General features: G+C 46.5%; 1 protein-coding gene across 3 annotated transcripts in view; it reads left to right on the top strand.

Moving 5' to 3' along the window:
* SMAD3 (SMAD family member 3) overlaps window positions 1-13,887 on the top strand; it is a 73,024-nt gene extending 59,137 nt beyond the window's left edge. For all 3 annotated transcript variants that reach the window (XM_031048631.2, XM_005148803.3, XM_031048632.2), the window contains exons 6-9: window positions 1,699-1,911; window positions 3,108-3,245; window positions 5,881-6,025; window positions 9,364-13,887. In XM_031048631.2, coding sequence (XP_030904491.1) covers window positions 1,699-1,911; window positions 3,108-3,245; window positions 5,881-6,025; window positions 9,364-9,487 — 620 coding nt within the window. In that variant the 3' untranslated portion in view covers window positions 9,488-13,887. The remainder of the gene's footprint in view (window positions 1-1,698; window positions 1,912-3,107; window positions 3,246-5,880; window positions 6,026-9,363) is intronic.
* The last annotated feature ends 1,073 nt before the right edge of the window (window positions 13,888-14,960 follow it).

The following is a 14,960-nucleotide window of genomic DNA, read 5'->3' as shown; positions in this document are numbered from 1 at the left end:
CTCTTAAATTGCTGTAGAGACCCCTGTTGTATTGAGCTGCCTTCTGTTAGCTTTCACTTCGAGCGTGATGTCCTTTTCCATAAGAGGAAGATATGTTGTTTCTTTTGTGGGCGTAATGTGTGGAGGAGAGCAGGAACACGGGGCTTTGCTTGTGATAGAGCATTTTCTTTTCAATGATATAATTAGGAAAGAGATAGATTGTGAAAGATGTGGGGAATAAGCTTCAAAATTCACAGTCTGTGAAGCTCTGCTAAGGATTACAGAGTTCTCCAGAATGCACTTTTATTCAGTTCCTTATGTGCTGCCAGCAAAGCTTCTAACAAAGCAGAAACCAAAGGGTTTTTTCTGATTATTAGCTACTTTGGGAACTCATACACCACCTTACAGAGAGGAAACCACCATGTCTTTTGGCTGCTTCAGCCTGCTTCTAAGGGAGTAACAGCAGGTACCAGATGAGAAATGACTCTCAAACCTCTGTCGAGACACTCTCCTCAGGGTGAGAGGAAACTGGGATGGTAAAAACCTGTCTTTGATTTTTCTGGAGCTGATCTTTTAAGCCCCAGATTCGCCTGAGCCTTGCAGGAACAACAGATGGGAAAGCCTATGGAAAAACCTGGGGTTTGCTGCTTGATGTTAACTCTCTGGCCAGATGGGAAGCTGTTCTCTCCTGCTTTTAAGCACCATTTGAATGGGGATGAAGTGATAAGCTGGGGGGAGGACTGGAGGGAATTCTCTTGCTTTTATTTCTTGCACTGAATGAGAGGAATGGAGCACTTATCAGCACAGTCTGCTCTCTGCTTCCTCTGCTCAGCAGATTCTTGGCTTGCAGCCGGACTGGGCATCATCTAGTGCAGTATTTCCAAGAAACTTGACTTGAGCCTTCCTCTGCTGAAACCACATTGGCTTCAGTGGGAGCAGTTAAATCATTTGATGCTATTTGAATGTCCCACCTTTCTGGCATGTGAAGTATTATCTTCCTGAGACTTCTTCAGCCCCGGTCTGCTCATGGACTTTAGTCCACAGGCCGACTCAAACCTTAACCCCAGTAAAAGATGTGCCATCATCCGTTGAGGAAATGGATTTTCTGTTGTTCATTTGAGATTAAGTGCACTGGTAAAAAGCATCTTAAGTTCTACATCACTTTAGTGCCTGTATTACGTACAATTTAGTGCATATTTCAGACAACTCCACAGTGCCAGAGAGATCACAGAGTCAGTAAGAATGAAAGCTGGACTTGCTGCTTGGTTTAAGTGCAAAGTTTAAGTTTAGTTCAGGTTTAAGTTCAGGAGACCTGTGTGAGTGAAGGCAGGTTTGTGGTCTGCTCTTTCTAAGGTTTTCCTGTTCTTCCTTTTCTCTCCTTTTCTCCATTTAGGGTACTGGCTATCTAAAAGTAATCCCACATCTCATAGGAAAGCTAACTTTAGTTTTACATTCTCTTCAAGTATGAAGATAGTCAAGTGACACCTCACTTACTAAGTGACTAATACCTTCAATGGTATTTGTTCCATGTGCCTAAAGCTCCAGAGTGATGTAACTTTCTAGCTGTGGTCCATTAAAATCTGTCAGGTAATTAAAGTTTGGTGATTAAAGTGAGCCCAAGGAATAAGCCAGAACAATGTTCTAAACCAGCAGCTTTCTTCATGCTCCCCCTTCCCCTCCTGAGGGCCTGTGATTCATTTTGCTGCTTCTTTTGTGCAGATCTGCAGCCTGTTACCTACTGCGAGCCGGCCTTCTGGTGCTCCATATCCTACTATGAACTCAACCAGCGAGTGGGAGAGACTTTCCATGCCTCTCAGCCCTCTATGACCGTGGATGGTTTCACTGATCCATCGAACTCGGAACGTTTCTGCCTTGGTTTACTGTCCAACGTGAACAGAAACGCAGCAGTGGAGCTCACAAGACGACACATTGGTAATTGCTGTTTCCTTGGGTCAGTCGGTGTCTTTCAAGGTGGAAGGTGGAGATCTGCATGTAAAGCTTTTTGATTAGCTAAGTGGCACACACCTTGCTCAGTTTTAGAGCACTGCATGTAATAGAAACAGATTAAACTTCTACATGCACTCTTCTGTCTTTGGATGGATGTTAGTGGTGATCTTGTGAATTCCTTTCCACCCTGCACTGTTTTATTTTCTAGCTGTTTCTTTTATAAATGGAAACTTAGTTCCTTGATTTTCACCTCAATTCCCACTTTTCCTCCTTGCACTTCAAGGTAACATTCAGTTTTGTTTTCAGTTGAACTTGCACTCAATAGAATATCCCAGATTTATACTGTTTAAATACAAGGCAAAATTGCTTATGCTTTGCTGCATTTTCTGATGATTTCTATCAAAAATGAACCTGCTTTTTATTCTAATCTTGCTGCCCTTCATACCCTGAGCAGTAAACTTCATACAGGAAGATCTTTCCTTACATCTTTCTAATATGACTTCTAGCACCAAAAAATCTCCCAACCTCCCAAAAACATCACCAAGATTCAGAACTCAGTCTTTAAATTCAGCAGGCTCCTTATGCTTTATGGAAGAACAAAAGCAAGATACTAAAATAGGAATGTAAGACCACAGCAAGTGTTTATTTGAGCAGCAAAGATGTCTTGGTGAAATTTGTTTCTTTATGACCTGAGATTTTAATACTTTGTGCAAACTCCTATGGGAAATGTATGTTTGTCCTTGTATACAATGTCATCTCAAGCAAGAGGCAATGGCTTGAAAGCATTGTATAATTTAATTCCAAATCACTAACTAAATAAGCAAACAGTTGTATCCAGCTGCGATGACTTTCAGAGAAGGCTGAAAACCATATGTTAACTGATAGAATGTTCATCTGGAAAATATCAGACACATCTCTGAGAGTAAGCAGTCTGTGAGGTGGTAAATGCATGCAGGCTGGATGTGATTGACAGCGGGGCCAGAGGCTGCAATTCTGACTTTATAAATTGGTCCTCTTGCCTTCCTCAGCTCAACCTGCTCCCAAAGCAGATTTATTGCTCCCTAATGGGAGTTCAGCTGTGCTTTGAGAGCTGCCTCGTGCAGAGGTGTCTATGTCTCTACCAGCTCTTCTTGCAGATGATTGTTCTGAGCTAAACCAAACCTGTGCTGTGTGTTTCCTAGGAAGAGGAGTAAGACTCTACTACATCGGTGGTGAAGTGTTTGCTGAGTGTCTTAGTGACAGTGCCATTTTTGTCCAGTCTCCCAACTGCAACCAACGCTATGGCTGGCACCCAGCAACAGTTTGCAAGATTCCACCAGGTAAGGAAGGATGCTTTGTCTGTGATCCTGCACAGGCCTCTCACCTTTTGCAGATGGGGGCTTGCTATGGAAAGCAAGCTCTTGGTGAAGGTTGGCATGGGTTTCTGACCTCTGTTCTTGGCAATAATCAGAAACCTTTTTTACCCTATTATAAGCAACTTGACAACTCGAGCAGGGCATTTTTTGTAGCATAAAGAATGAAGGTACTGATAAAAGAAGGTGCTACGTATGCTGCAGTAATGGTTTGCACTACATACAGGTAGGAAGAAACAGTACTTCAGGATCTAAGCAGAACTAAGAGCAGAATCTGCTATTTGTCCATGCAGTGTTTTACCAGCCTGTTACTGTGTTATGAGAGCCAAGCTTATAATTTGGTTTGCACCTTTAAGTAAAAGTATATAATGTAAGAATTTTTCCATAACAAATCTAAATTGATACTTTTGTGTAGTAAAACTTACCCCATCCTTTCTGAATTAGATTCATTCTAGGGAAACCACTTTTGTAGGCACCTCATTGTTCTGGTTACAGCAACGTCTGCCTAAAGTAAGCTGGAAGATTACAAGAGAATTTATTGCATCTGTCTAGAAAGAAAATACTTGTTTTGTTAGATACATGCAAAAGAGTTAGTATGAGAGGTTGCCGTTTGAAACAGAATTTAGCTGGGCTTACAGAAGCTGATTTCTTTACAGTTTAAAGTATGTGTGTATTTAAAAACTAAACATTTTTGTTTAGAAATATTTGAATAAAGATGGTCTTTCTTTTGAGATCCACACACTGCAAGCCCTGGCCCATTTTAATGGGTTTCCTCTCTCAGATGCTTAGGGAGCAGCTGCCAGTGTTGCAAACATGACTTAATTCTCCAGCCACATCACAAGAGTCCACCCGGGCTGGAGTCAACATTTGAAGACATAAACAACCCACATTTCCGCTGCAGATTCATCTAAGGCACATGTTTTGGACTCCAGCTCTCCCTTCTTTTGCCACAGCCTTTGGCCACCTTCTCAGACTCATCTTCAAATCTCTGCTGGGTTTGAAGCAGTTTCTTCATTCCCTTGTTGACAGGATGGAGTTGTACCTGCTCCTCTGAGACACAGTCCTGGAGGAACCTGTTCCCAGCCTGTCCTGGAGGCTGAACAGCTGGTCAGACAGATCCTGATCAAGTTTTATGCTTTCCTTGCAATAGCTCTGTGCTCAGTCCAGCCCCAATGCCCTCACCCTTCTTATTTCCCCACCTTAGTCTCCAGTATGCCTGACACAGCATCCCTTCAAACCCTCTGCAAGATACATGGTTCTTGGGCTGTGCTTTTTTATGGTCACAGAAATGGCTGGTTGTTTCTGCAGCTGTTGAGCTGTTGCATGTGGTTACACTTTGGTATATGCAGTTCGACCCAAAACAGATGACAGTATGAGTCCAGCCCAAGAGAGTAGGCTCAGAAGTGATTTTAGCAAAATACAATTCATCACAGTCCAAATGGTTGTTTTTCAGACTTGGCCCATATGTGATCCCAAATGAGCATTAGTTGTGTGCCAAGTCTCAGAGTTTAACTTGTTTATGGTTATCTGGGAGAAAGCAAGAGCAGCAGTGCTATTTTGAAGAGTGGTATATTTATTTATGTATTCAAATTATGAGGGATGTTGTTATCACCTCAAAACTGTTGGGTCATAAAATCCCAGGCTGGTTTGTGTTGGGAGTGACCTTAAAGCTCCTCCAGCTCCAACCCCTGCCATGTGCAGGGACCCCTTCCACTGGAGCAGTTGCTCCAACCCCTGTGTCCAACCTGGCCTTGAGCACTGCCAGGGATGGGGCAGCCACAGCTTCTCTGGGCACCCTGTGCCAGCGCCTCAGCACCCTCATAGGGAACAGCTTCTGCCTCAGAGCTCAGCTCAATCTCCCCTCGGGCAGGTTCAAGCCATTCCCCTTGGCCTTGTAAAAAATCCCTCTCCAGCTTTGTTGTCAGCCCCTTCAGGTACTGGAATGCTGTTGAATAACTTGGTCTCAGTCTTTTAGCTGAGTCTAAACATTGGGGCAAAACTCCAGTTTTAAGGAAGTTTCTTTGGCATTTGATAAATTTAGGAGAGGATTACAGCAGAAGCAGCTTTGGTGTCAGCCTTTTTAACCCTGGTAGCAGGTTTCTGGCTTGCCAGAGCAGTTTCACATCAGAACTTCTCCATTACTTCTGCTGATGGTCCCCATGTAAATCCAACACCAGTGAGTTCCTGGTTTGAGCCTGTTCATTTCTTTCTTTTCGGGCCCTATAGCAATTGCTGTTGTGAAGTCTTATGGTCATAGTTAGGCTTTTAAATTACAATGTGAGGAAAATGATTGTAAAGGAGATAGAAGGAGGTTCCATATGCAGATCCCAAGTCTGGTCTCATAGATCACAATCTGCTGTGTGGGCTCTAGCATTCATCAGTCTCTGTCTAACATGGTTTTCCTCCTTTTCAGCATATGAGCTGTGGAAATGTGGCAACCTTGATTCCTGTTTCTGAAATGCTGTGTTTAAACAGTCTGTGTACAGTATCACAGGTTCTGGGGATATGGGAGAGCAGCACGGAGTTTCTTTCCATTCTCAGAGATGGCTTTCTTAATCTAGTTAAGTTAATGCCTTGTTCCTGTCATGTCCTTTTCTTGCAGGATGTAACCTGAAGATATTTAACAACCAGGAGTTCGCCGCTCTCTTGGCTCAGTCTGTGAACCAGGGCTTTGAAGCTGTGTACCAGCTGACCAGGATGTGCACCATCCGGATGAGCTTTGTCAAGGGATGGGGAGCAGAGTACAGGTGAGGCATTCCGACTGAAACTCTTGTGTTTGCTGCTGCCACTCCTGTGCTCCACAGCCTGGGACAGTGTCCTGCAAAGCTGCTTCACTCAGCTTTTAGGTGGGGAGGAATTAGCACAGCGTCTCTTCAGTAATGCAGATCATGGAAACATGGAATGGTGTGAGTTGGAAGGGACCTTAAAGCTCATCCAGCTCCAACCCCTGCCATGGGCAGGGACCCCTTCCAGTGGAGCAGCTGCTCCAAGCCCCTGTGTCCAACTTGGCCTTGAACAGTGCCAGGGATGGGGCAGCCACAGCTTCTTTGGGCAACCAGTATCTCACCACCTGCATAGTGAAGAATCATTCCATACACCAGAGAAGGCCACATGTATTTGGTCACAGTTTTCTACAAACCAAGAGCTTTACCTGAAGCACAGCAAATACATCCATGTAGCCTCTATAGGAACTAGTACATTGGGCTTTCTTAAAATCAGATTTATATTTGCTCACTTGAGTGTCTTACAACTACCCTGTTATCAGGCAGGATCAGTGTGAGTGCTTCCTAATAGATATGGCTTGGGTTTGATGCTTCCTTTATCAGGAACTAATGGAATTAAAGTAAAAGATTGGCTTGAAAATAGATATATATGTAAGAACTGTTAGAGTTGCTGCACAATTATAGTTAAATCTCATCCTTTCCTTAGTCCTTGTCATAGGGCAGTTGCCTCATTGTGAGCAGAGGCAGTGGGATAAACAGTGTTACAGTTTTCCTCAGTGAATACTGAAGATAAGAAGATGTAATAGGGTCTGGTGGTTATTCTGACAGCACGGGGGGCAGTGCAATGCATGGGTACTCCATAGCTGGTGTTGCTGTCACTCCTCTGCATTAGCAAGCCCATGTCCCTAGGTAGCAAAAGGAGTGAAATCAGCGTTTAATATTGCAAGCAGGAGAGACGGAATTCGTTGGAAAATGAATGTTGTTTTACGAGAGCTGGCAGAGCTTCCAGCCAAATGTGATCTTGAAACACTTGAGTGCGTACCCTGTAAATCCGTGGCCTTCCTTAAAGCTCCAAGGGCAGCCCCTGCCTCCCAGAGCCACAGGGCTCCCTGCCCAGGCTCCCCTTGCACGGACGCTGGAGCATCAGCTGGAGCCTGCGCCCTGCACGTTACTCTCCTGCTTTCTTGCTTCTCCAGATGTTTGGAGCCCATCTTGTTTTGCAATTGTCCTGCACCGGGGCCAGAGCATTGAGCCCTGGCTCGCAGCCACGCTCCTAATGAGAGCCAGATGAGCGTGACTTACGGAAAGTCAACTCTCTTATTAGAGTATTGGAGTCAGTGAAACCCTATGCTCGCGCTGACCGCGCCGAGCCTGCTCTCTTGCTCCTTCATTTCCTTGCCACAAAATACTACATCTGATTGCCTTTGTCAGAGCACGTTTGTTTGTTGAACTGATTCATATGTGAGAACGGTGCTGCAGGAGCGGCATCCAGAGCGCTGTTCCAGCCATTTCTGGTTCAGCTCTTCGGCCTTTGGAGCAGTCATACTGGTGGGTGTTTAGTGCTGGGGTGTGCCAGGGGTTTGATGGAGGGAAGGGGGGAACCAATTGCACAAGCAGCCTGTGATGCAGACGTTCTCCTCTGTGCAGTGAGAGCCCACAAGCTGAAGGCATGGATGGGGAGCTTTGAGGGTTTGCGTTCTGGAAAGGTTGGAGTCAATAGGAGTCACCTTGGTGGGAAGGCAGGATGAAGCTGCCATGGTAGATTTGCAGAGGGCAGAAGGGCAGCAGCCCCATGGGCAGTGGGTCTCTGTGTGGTGTTGCCAGGATTGCTGTATGGTTCACACTGGTTTCAGGCAGCAAAGCGGAATGCTCTGTGCTAAGGGAGCCTGGTTTTACCTTGGACTTGGGAGGTTTGTGTGCTTTGCTCCCTGTCTTGCAGTCTTCCTGCCCAAACAGCCCATGAGACACCCTTTAATGTACAACACTTCACCGCATGAAGTGGCTGCATAAGGCAGGCCCTGTCGTACACCCACTCCTGGGCATGGCCTGAGCGGGAATGGGTGGGGTGCATCAGGGATGTGCTTCCATCCTCAGTTCAGAGGAGGAGAGCTGCAGATCCAGCAGCAGAATGGGTCACAGCCCTTGGCCAAAGGCTGCAGAGCTGTGCCCAGAGCCCAGGAAGGAGCAGGGGTGGTGGTGGGAGCCCAGAACAGCCCCATGGGGCAGAGGGTCCCCTTTGCAGCAACAGTTTCTCCCTGGGCCCCGCAGGCTTTGCCTTCTCCCTCCCACAGGCAGATTCCAAGGACAGCTTCTGTGGGAAGTGAGGGTGTAAACCAAGGCTGTTTCCAGGCTGGTTCTCTCTCTTTGTAATCTTCCTCCTCCACAGCAGCTGTCCCTGCCTCTCCACATGGAACAAGGCTTAGGCCATCCCTCGGCAGAGGAGAGAGAGCCCTGTGCCTTGGCCTCCCTTCCTTCCCATCCTGCTTTACCATCTGGAGACACTCCATGGGGTCCGCAATCAGGGAGAGTAACAGAGACGGGAGAGGGAAGATGCTTTGTAGCAGGGGATGTGCAGTGACCCAGCAGTGCATCCCTCTCTACTCTCCAGCCACAGCCACCAGCTCTGGAGGGATTTTAAAGCACATTTTAATACCAGATTCCTGCTTTTCTGAGAGGGTTTGCAACGTTTTACACTCAGAGCACTTCTGCTTCTTTCAGGGCAGCCGGGTAAGCACAGGTCTGTTGGAGAGCCCCTACACAGCACATGTAGGGTAGGGTTCAACCATCCAGCACATCCTCTGGAGCTGTGCAAAGAGGCTGCTTAGCAGCAGCTCCAACTGCATAGGGGCTGCAGGGGAGGGTCTGAAAGGCTGCCTGGGGATGTCTCCATCACTTCCACATCCTGCCAGAGCCTGCAGATATGGTAAAATGAGAGTAGCCGTGGCTCATCCATAGAGAAATTGAACTTACTTGGTAACCTGCAGGCTTTGCTATCTAATCAGGAGAGGGAAAATGAGGTCTGTGAAAGAAAACTGAAGAACTGTGCTTGGGTAAACACCTTCCATTCCATTCAGAGAATCCAATGCTGCCTGCTTTCAGGAATCCGAGTAGTAAATAGGCTGTGTAGTGAGCTGCTCCTTTGGGATCGTAAGCAATGTAAAGAGAAAAGGTAGGGGTTTTAAAAGCAGCTGACAGGGTAGGCCAGAAGCATGTTACAGAGGAGAGAGACATTCCTTTGGCCTCACATGCACGACTATTGTCTAAGCAGGAAGGAATGCTCCAGTAGCTGTAAAACCTCTTCACATTGGTAAAGTTCTGTTCCTTTTTTCCTCCTCTCTCCCCCAACCCCTTCTTCCTGGCAGGCGGCAGACTGTGACCAGTACTCCCTGCTGGATCGAACTGCACCTCAACGGTCCCCTGCAGTGGCTGGACAAGGTCCTCACACAAATGGGCTCCCCGAGCATTCGTTGTTCCAGCGTCTCCTAAGGAAACATCTCCTGGGGATGGGTGGGGGGAGCAAAGACTGGAAAATGGAATTGGCTTAACCCTTAGTTAAACACACAGTGAACGGATTCCCAGTTATTGAAGTGAGGAGAAAAACAATCTGCTAAAAAGAAAGTGGGTTTTGTTCTATTTTGGTTTTATAGTTACCCATTTAAGCCACTTCCACTGACCCATTAGCACTTTGGTTCCAGCGCTCTGGGCCTTTGCAGTTACAATTTGAGGCTGAAGTTTATCATGATGAAGAACTGGACTTTGTTTCAGCAGAGAGGAGGCTGTGCTGTGCCTCCAGCACCCGCTCTGTGCTGCTGCAAGCACATGGTAGCCGGAGGGGAAACTTCCCATTTGCCTCACACAGCTCCAGGCTCGTGTCATGCAGCACCTCTGAAAAGCCAGGCACCGTGGGACTTCAGGATGAGTCTTGCTTGTCCATTCCCATCAGCATCCACCTGATCCATGCCTGTCCTCCCTGGGATTGCAGCAGTAGGGGGAAAAGGAAGTGTTTAAGGCACACATAAGAACTAATTCCCCCAGTAATGCTCCCAAAAGGAACGTATTTCCCACGCTGGAACTGCTGACAAGGAGGCAGAGTCTTGTTCTGTGCCTGAGGGGTGCAGCTCATACCCTGATGGCCTCAGGCTGGATTGACATGAAGCAAAAGGGGCGACACTGAAGGCTCCTGATACTGCTGCAGCGATGTTTGACTTGAGCTGCTCGTAGGCAGACGTTTGTCACATGGAGAGCTCTGCATGGCCAAGTTAAGCCTTCATTACCCTGCAGTCTGTGTGCATTAACCACCAAAGTCTGTAATTCTGTTTTCTCAGTCTGTTGGATGGAATCTGCCACTTCTGGAGACATCGGGGCTTCTGCTCCAGTGATGGAAGTGAAAAGGCCCTCGCTGCTGCTTTCAGCATATGCAGTTGTCCTGTGCGGTCACATGTGACTGCACATGAACCAGGACACCTCAGACACAACCCTCTGAGATGTGCTTTTGCCTGGAGAAATTGGGAGAGAGTGTATTTACTTGTATTATAAAACGTTCATTTTAAACAGACATGCTCCAGACTGGTATTTTTTTCCCTGCAGCAACTGTCACGGCAAACAACTCCCACAACTGGAAAAAACCAACCCTTAGCACTTGTTTTTATGGTTCACATTTGCCAAATAAGTCTCATAACTTTGTCAGTGCTATCTCATTATCTGTTTCTTTATATCTGCATTGAGTATCATACGCATTTGTGCCAAACTATTGGAAGGGGGAGGGGAGAAAGTGATAATCAGTTTCCTATGGAAATCTTCTTTGTCTTTTTTGGTTTTATACATGAAAGGCAAACGCAGGAGCTGGGTCCAGCTCTGGGAAGGACAGACCCGGATGGACTTTGTGTTCATGCTTTAGTTCTGTTGTGCTCCCAGACACGGAACCAAGCAGCACCACCGAGTTCAGCAGCACTTGTCCTGCAGTGCCAGGTTGTGGTCACAGCTCCAGAGCACCATGGTCCCACACGGGTGCAGACTGCAGAAGCATTTCAAACACTCATCAGGAATTCCCAAGTACCTGTAGAGGCTTTTCCTTCGGGACCACTCCGATATGAACCTGGTCCACAAAACCCCATCGCTCTTGGACCTGAGCATCAGCAAAACAGGGTACGAGGTGCCCCGTGTTCAGCAGACCCAGGGACAGACCATTCTCGATGCTCTCTGCTGGTGTTTGTTCTCTCAGGCACACCAAGGGATGCTGTGCAGAGAGTTCTTCTGGAAACAAGCAACATTTTGTACATGGAATTGAATTTCCAAGGAAGACACGCAGTGGTGGACGGGCTCCTGAACCATCCAGGAATATCCTCTTGTGGAATTCAGACTGGGAGCTCTCACTGTGCCATACAGCTTGTACGATAGCGCTGGAGGTTCTCTAGGACTTCTGTTGTTTCAAGCTTTTGTAATGTGTCTGATTTTAGTTACATCTCTGATTGCATGGACTTGTGCAATAAGAGCAGCTGTATAAAATAAGTGTTTTCTGGCCACTTACACAGTAGGTCGTTGTTGAGGATGGATTTGGCATAGTCTTTCAGATGCAGGTTCCTAACATAGTTGCAAACACAGATTTATCCTTGCTTTTGTGGAAGTAGCTGACTTTGAGAAGAGATTTAGTGGGACAGGGGCAGGATGTGCTATGTAAGATGGCCCCAGGTTTCCTCCCTGAGTGTCTTTAAGTTGTCTTTGCTCATTTTAGCCAGCAAACGGTTTTCATTGTCCACATAATCAGGGAGGAGGTTGGACCCTGTGGAGCCTTGTGCATTAGCAACAGAAATGACATCTTAATTCCAGTGTGAGCTGATGGTGTGCGCAGGAACCTGGCCTGGCCCAGAGGCTGCAAGCTGGAATAAACCCTGACTGTAGCACGAAGCCAAAGTAAGATTTGGGCCTGGATTTCTGGTAGGAACCAGATTTAGATCTTCTGCTTGATAAAGGATAATTAATTGCTGTTACTAATAGTTGCCTTTTGAAAAATGGGATTTGGTTAATCTCACCTCATCGTCCCCTAAGTAAAATGACTTCAAATGGAAAATGGAAGCTAGTCTAGCAGCAGTTAGATAAAATGGAGAGGATTATCTCCACTAAAAGATCAGTTCCCTCCCCTTTCTTTGCCTTCTCACTAATGCATAAAAGCTTTATGGCTTCTAAAGCTACCTTATAAAGTCAGAGGGAAAGTCCTGGACCATGCGAAGAGAGAAGCTGGGGAAGGGCTGGGATCCAGGGGATGGTGTGGTCGAGCTTCCTTTGATGTTGCACAGCTGGAAAGGATGGGGCAGATGAAAGCAGATTCCCCTTCAGATGTGAAACCTGCTCAGTCGTGCTGTTGGCCAGGACACTAATGTGAGGGGAGAGGCAGCGTTCGGCCAGAGGTGACGGGTTTCCCTGTTTTCCCAAAACTCTCTGGAAGTAGCTCTGGTATGTAGCACAAATGTATGCAATCAGCCACGGCCTCGCTTAGATTCCATTCCTGTACTGGAAAATCTCATTTTTAGTGGTAGTCTTGGCTAGTTTTACCGTATTTCATACATTTTTGTTACTAGGAGAGAGTCACTAGCAGGAACTTGGACTCTTCACTTGATGTAGCCACACACAAGGGCCTGGCTGCTGGCAGATGACACTGATGGCCTTGTGGTTTTCAACGACCGTGGTCTTGTTCTGTTTTGGGGGGGGGTTATTATTATTAATGTATTGAACTGAATTTCAGTTTGCATTTTGTGTTCAGCTTAGAAGTAATCCAGTGTTGTGCATTTGATTTCATCTCCAGGAACCAGCATGGCTGTGTACAAAGGTGGAGAAATCTAATTGATCTCCCCAATGCTCTGGCTACCCCTCCATGCCATGCAAAGGCTGGGGGTGACCGTGGAGAAGGGATCACAGAGAAGTTAGTTTCTTCTCCCGTTAAGGATCAGCATAGTGTGAACCACACAGAGTCCTTTGCAGGGTGAAGAACACCCAGTGAGTGTGGACACAAGGTACCTTGTCCTGCTTACTAGCTGGGAGAGCACAGGCAGGAGGAGCAGCACAGCTCAGTGAAGGACTGCAGCCGCATCCCAACACACCCGTGAGCTCTAAGGTACTGGACAGGGAGGAAGAACAGGATTTCACAGATAAGCTGGTAAGCTAGAATGAGAAATACTTAGTCACTATCGTAGCTGATTGAGCGGTATGGTTAAGTTCAGTAGATGTTTTTATCATGTACGTGCTTTTGTATTTATGTTGTCTTTCTGGAATATTCAGATGAATCCAGTATTTAATTTCGAACAGAAGGGGCAAACAGGGACTCAGAATTGAACCTTTCAGATGTTCCTTTCTGGTGATTGCTGGAAATTAGGCAGTTTGATGTGAGAGGAAGAGATTCCCTCAGACCTGAGCAGCAAACCCTGGTGACTAGAGCAGAGCAAGGACTTCCCCAGCAGGAGCCTTCAGCCGAGTTGCTGTTGTAGCTTTTAACACCCAGCCAGGTTCCAGAGTTGTGCTCTGCAGGTCTGCTCTGATGTATGAGGCTTTAAAAGACAATGAGGAATTACTCCATAAATGTTTTTGGTTCATCTTTCATTTCCTCCTGTACGTGGCTACTGGAGGAGCCTGCAGCAGTCCCTGCTGCTCACTCTCCCCATGGCAGCATCCCACTTTCCTCCTTTGGTAGGTATGTACGAGCATGTTTGCATTAGTTTAGACTTAACCTGAGATTGTATGTTAACAGGCAGTGATGCCTCCTACGTGCTTTAGCTTGTTACGCATTATCACCTATTTTGTTACTAAAGGCCTGTACTATGTATGCCCTCCTCTTTCCTACGTGAAACTGTAAGTTCTATTTTTGACATTTTAATAAACTTTGATTGGAAAACAGAGGCTCATGAGAAAACAACAGTGTTGTGACGATGTATTTAAGGACACAGTTGGAGTTCTGAAGCCACAGGTAATTCAGAGGCAGCAGCACCTTTAGGTGCATGTAATGGAGGTTCCCAGTAATCCATGTGAGATCTCAGTTACAGGTAAGAGCTTTGTTCTTCTTACAGTTTAGATGGTTTTGTTTAAGAAATTAAAGCCAGATCTAAAAAAGTAATTAAAAATACAACTAGTTCTTTTAACTACTGGGATTCAAAGGCAATTCCAAGCCATGGAATGTCCAGGGAAGCAGCCGTTCCAGTGGAAAGCAGGTCAGGTGCCACAGCATTCGGCTGGCCTCGGAGCACTCCCCAAACCCCATCGCTGCTGGAGCCAAGGCGCAGGGTGATCTAATTCGGTGAGCTCCTCACATTCCTGGTCGGGTTTCACTCAGACTCAGGGAGTTTTGTGTTGTTTTCCTGACGGGATTTACGAGAACACTTTTTCCATTCCCTGTTCCAACAATGTGGTCATAAACGGGTCTTGTCCAGGTTTTGTACTGGGGTTGCCAGGGCTCAAGTGTGATGTAGTAAATCAGTTCTGAGCTGCGAGCTCTGCTCGTTGTCACCTGAATGTATCGTGGGTTTCAGGATCAGAGTCTTGTCTGCCCTAAAATGGGAATCTGGAGCAAAATACAGGCTTGAGGTAAATGAAAAATGCACAGCCTTCCTTAGCCAAAACCCGAGAGTGAATCCATGCTGCATGGAGGCTTCAGTTCAGGCAGAAGCTGGGTCACAAGCCTTGGTCTGTATGGGCAGGGGAGTGTTGCAGGTGTCATCCTCCCCCTTCACCAGGGCTGTACCTAAAGCTGAAAGACCAGGACTGGAATTCCCTCCCAGCCCTTGATTACTCTGGAACTGGAAACCTGCTCACTGTGGGGGCTCAGGACCCACAGGTCTGAAACCTGATCACAGCAATCCACAGCTGTCTGAGAAACACATCACTGTTACTGTATGCAGGCACCATTTTCTCCTGGTAATTCATTTGAACACAGCATTTCTGTAGCCTTCTGAGTTGAAAATTCACAGCAACCAGT

This window comes from Melopsittacus undulatus, chromosome 9 (genome assembly GCF_012275295.1).
Source record: "Melopsittacus undulatus isolate bMelUnd1 chromosome 9, bMelUnd1.mat.Z, whole genome shotgun sequence".
NCBI lineage: Eukaryota > Metazoa > Chordata > Aves > Psittaciformes > Psittaculidae > Melopsittacus > Melopsittacus undulatus.
This window is presented reverse-complemented; position numbering and strand designations above follow the sequence as displayed.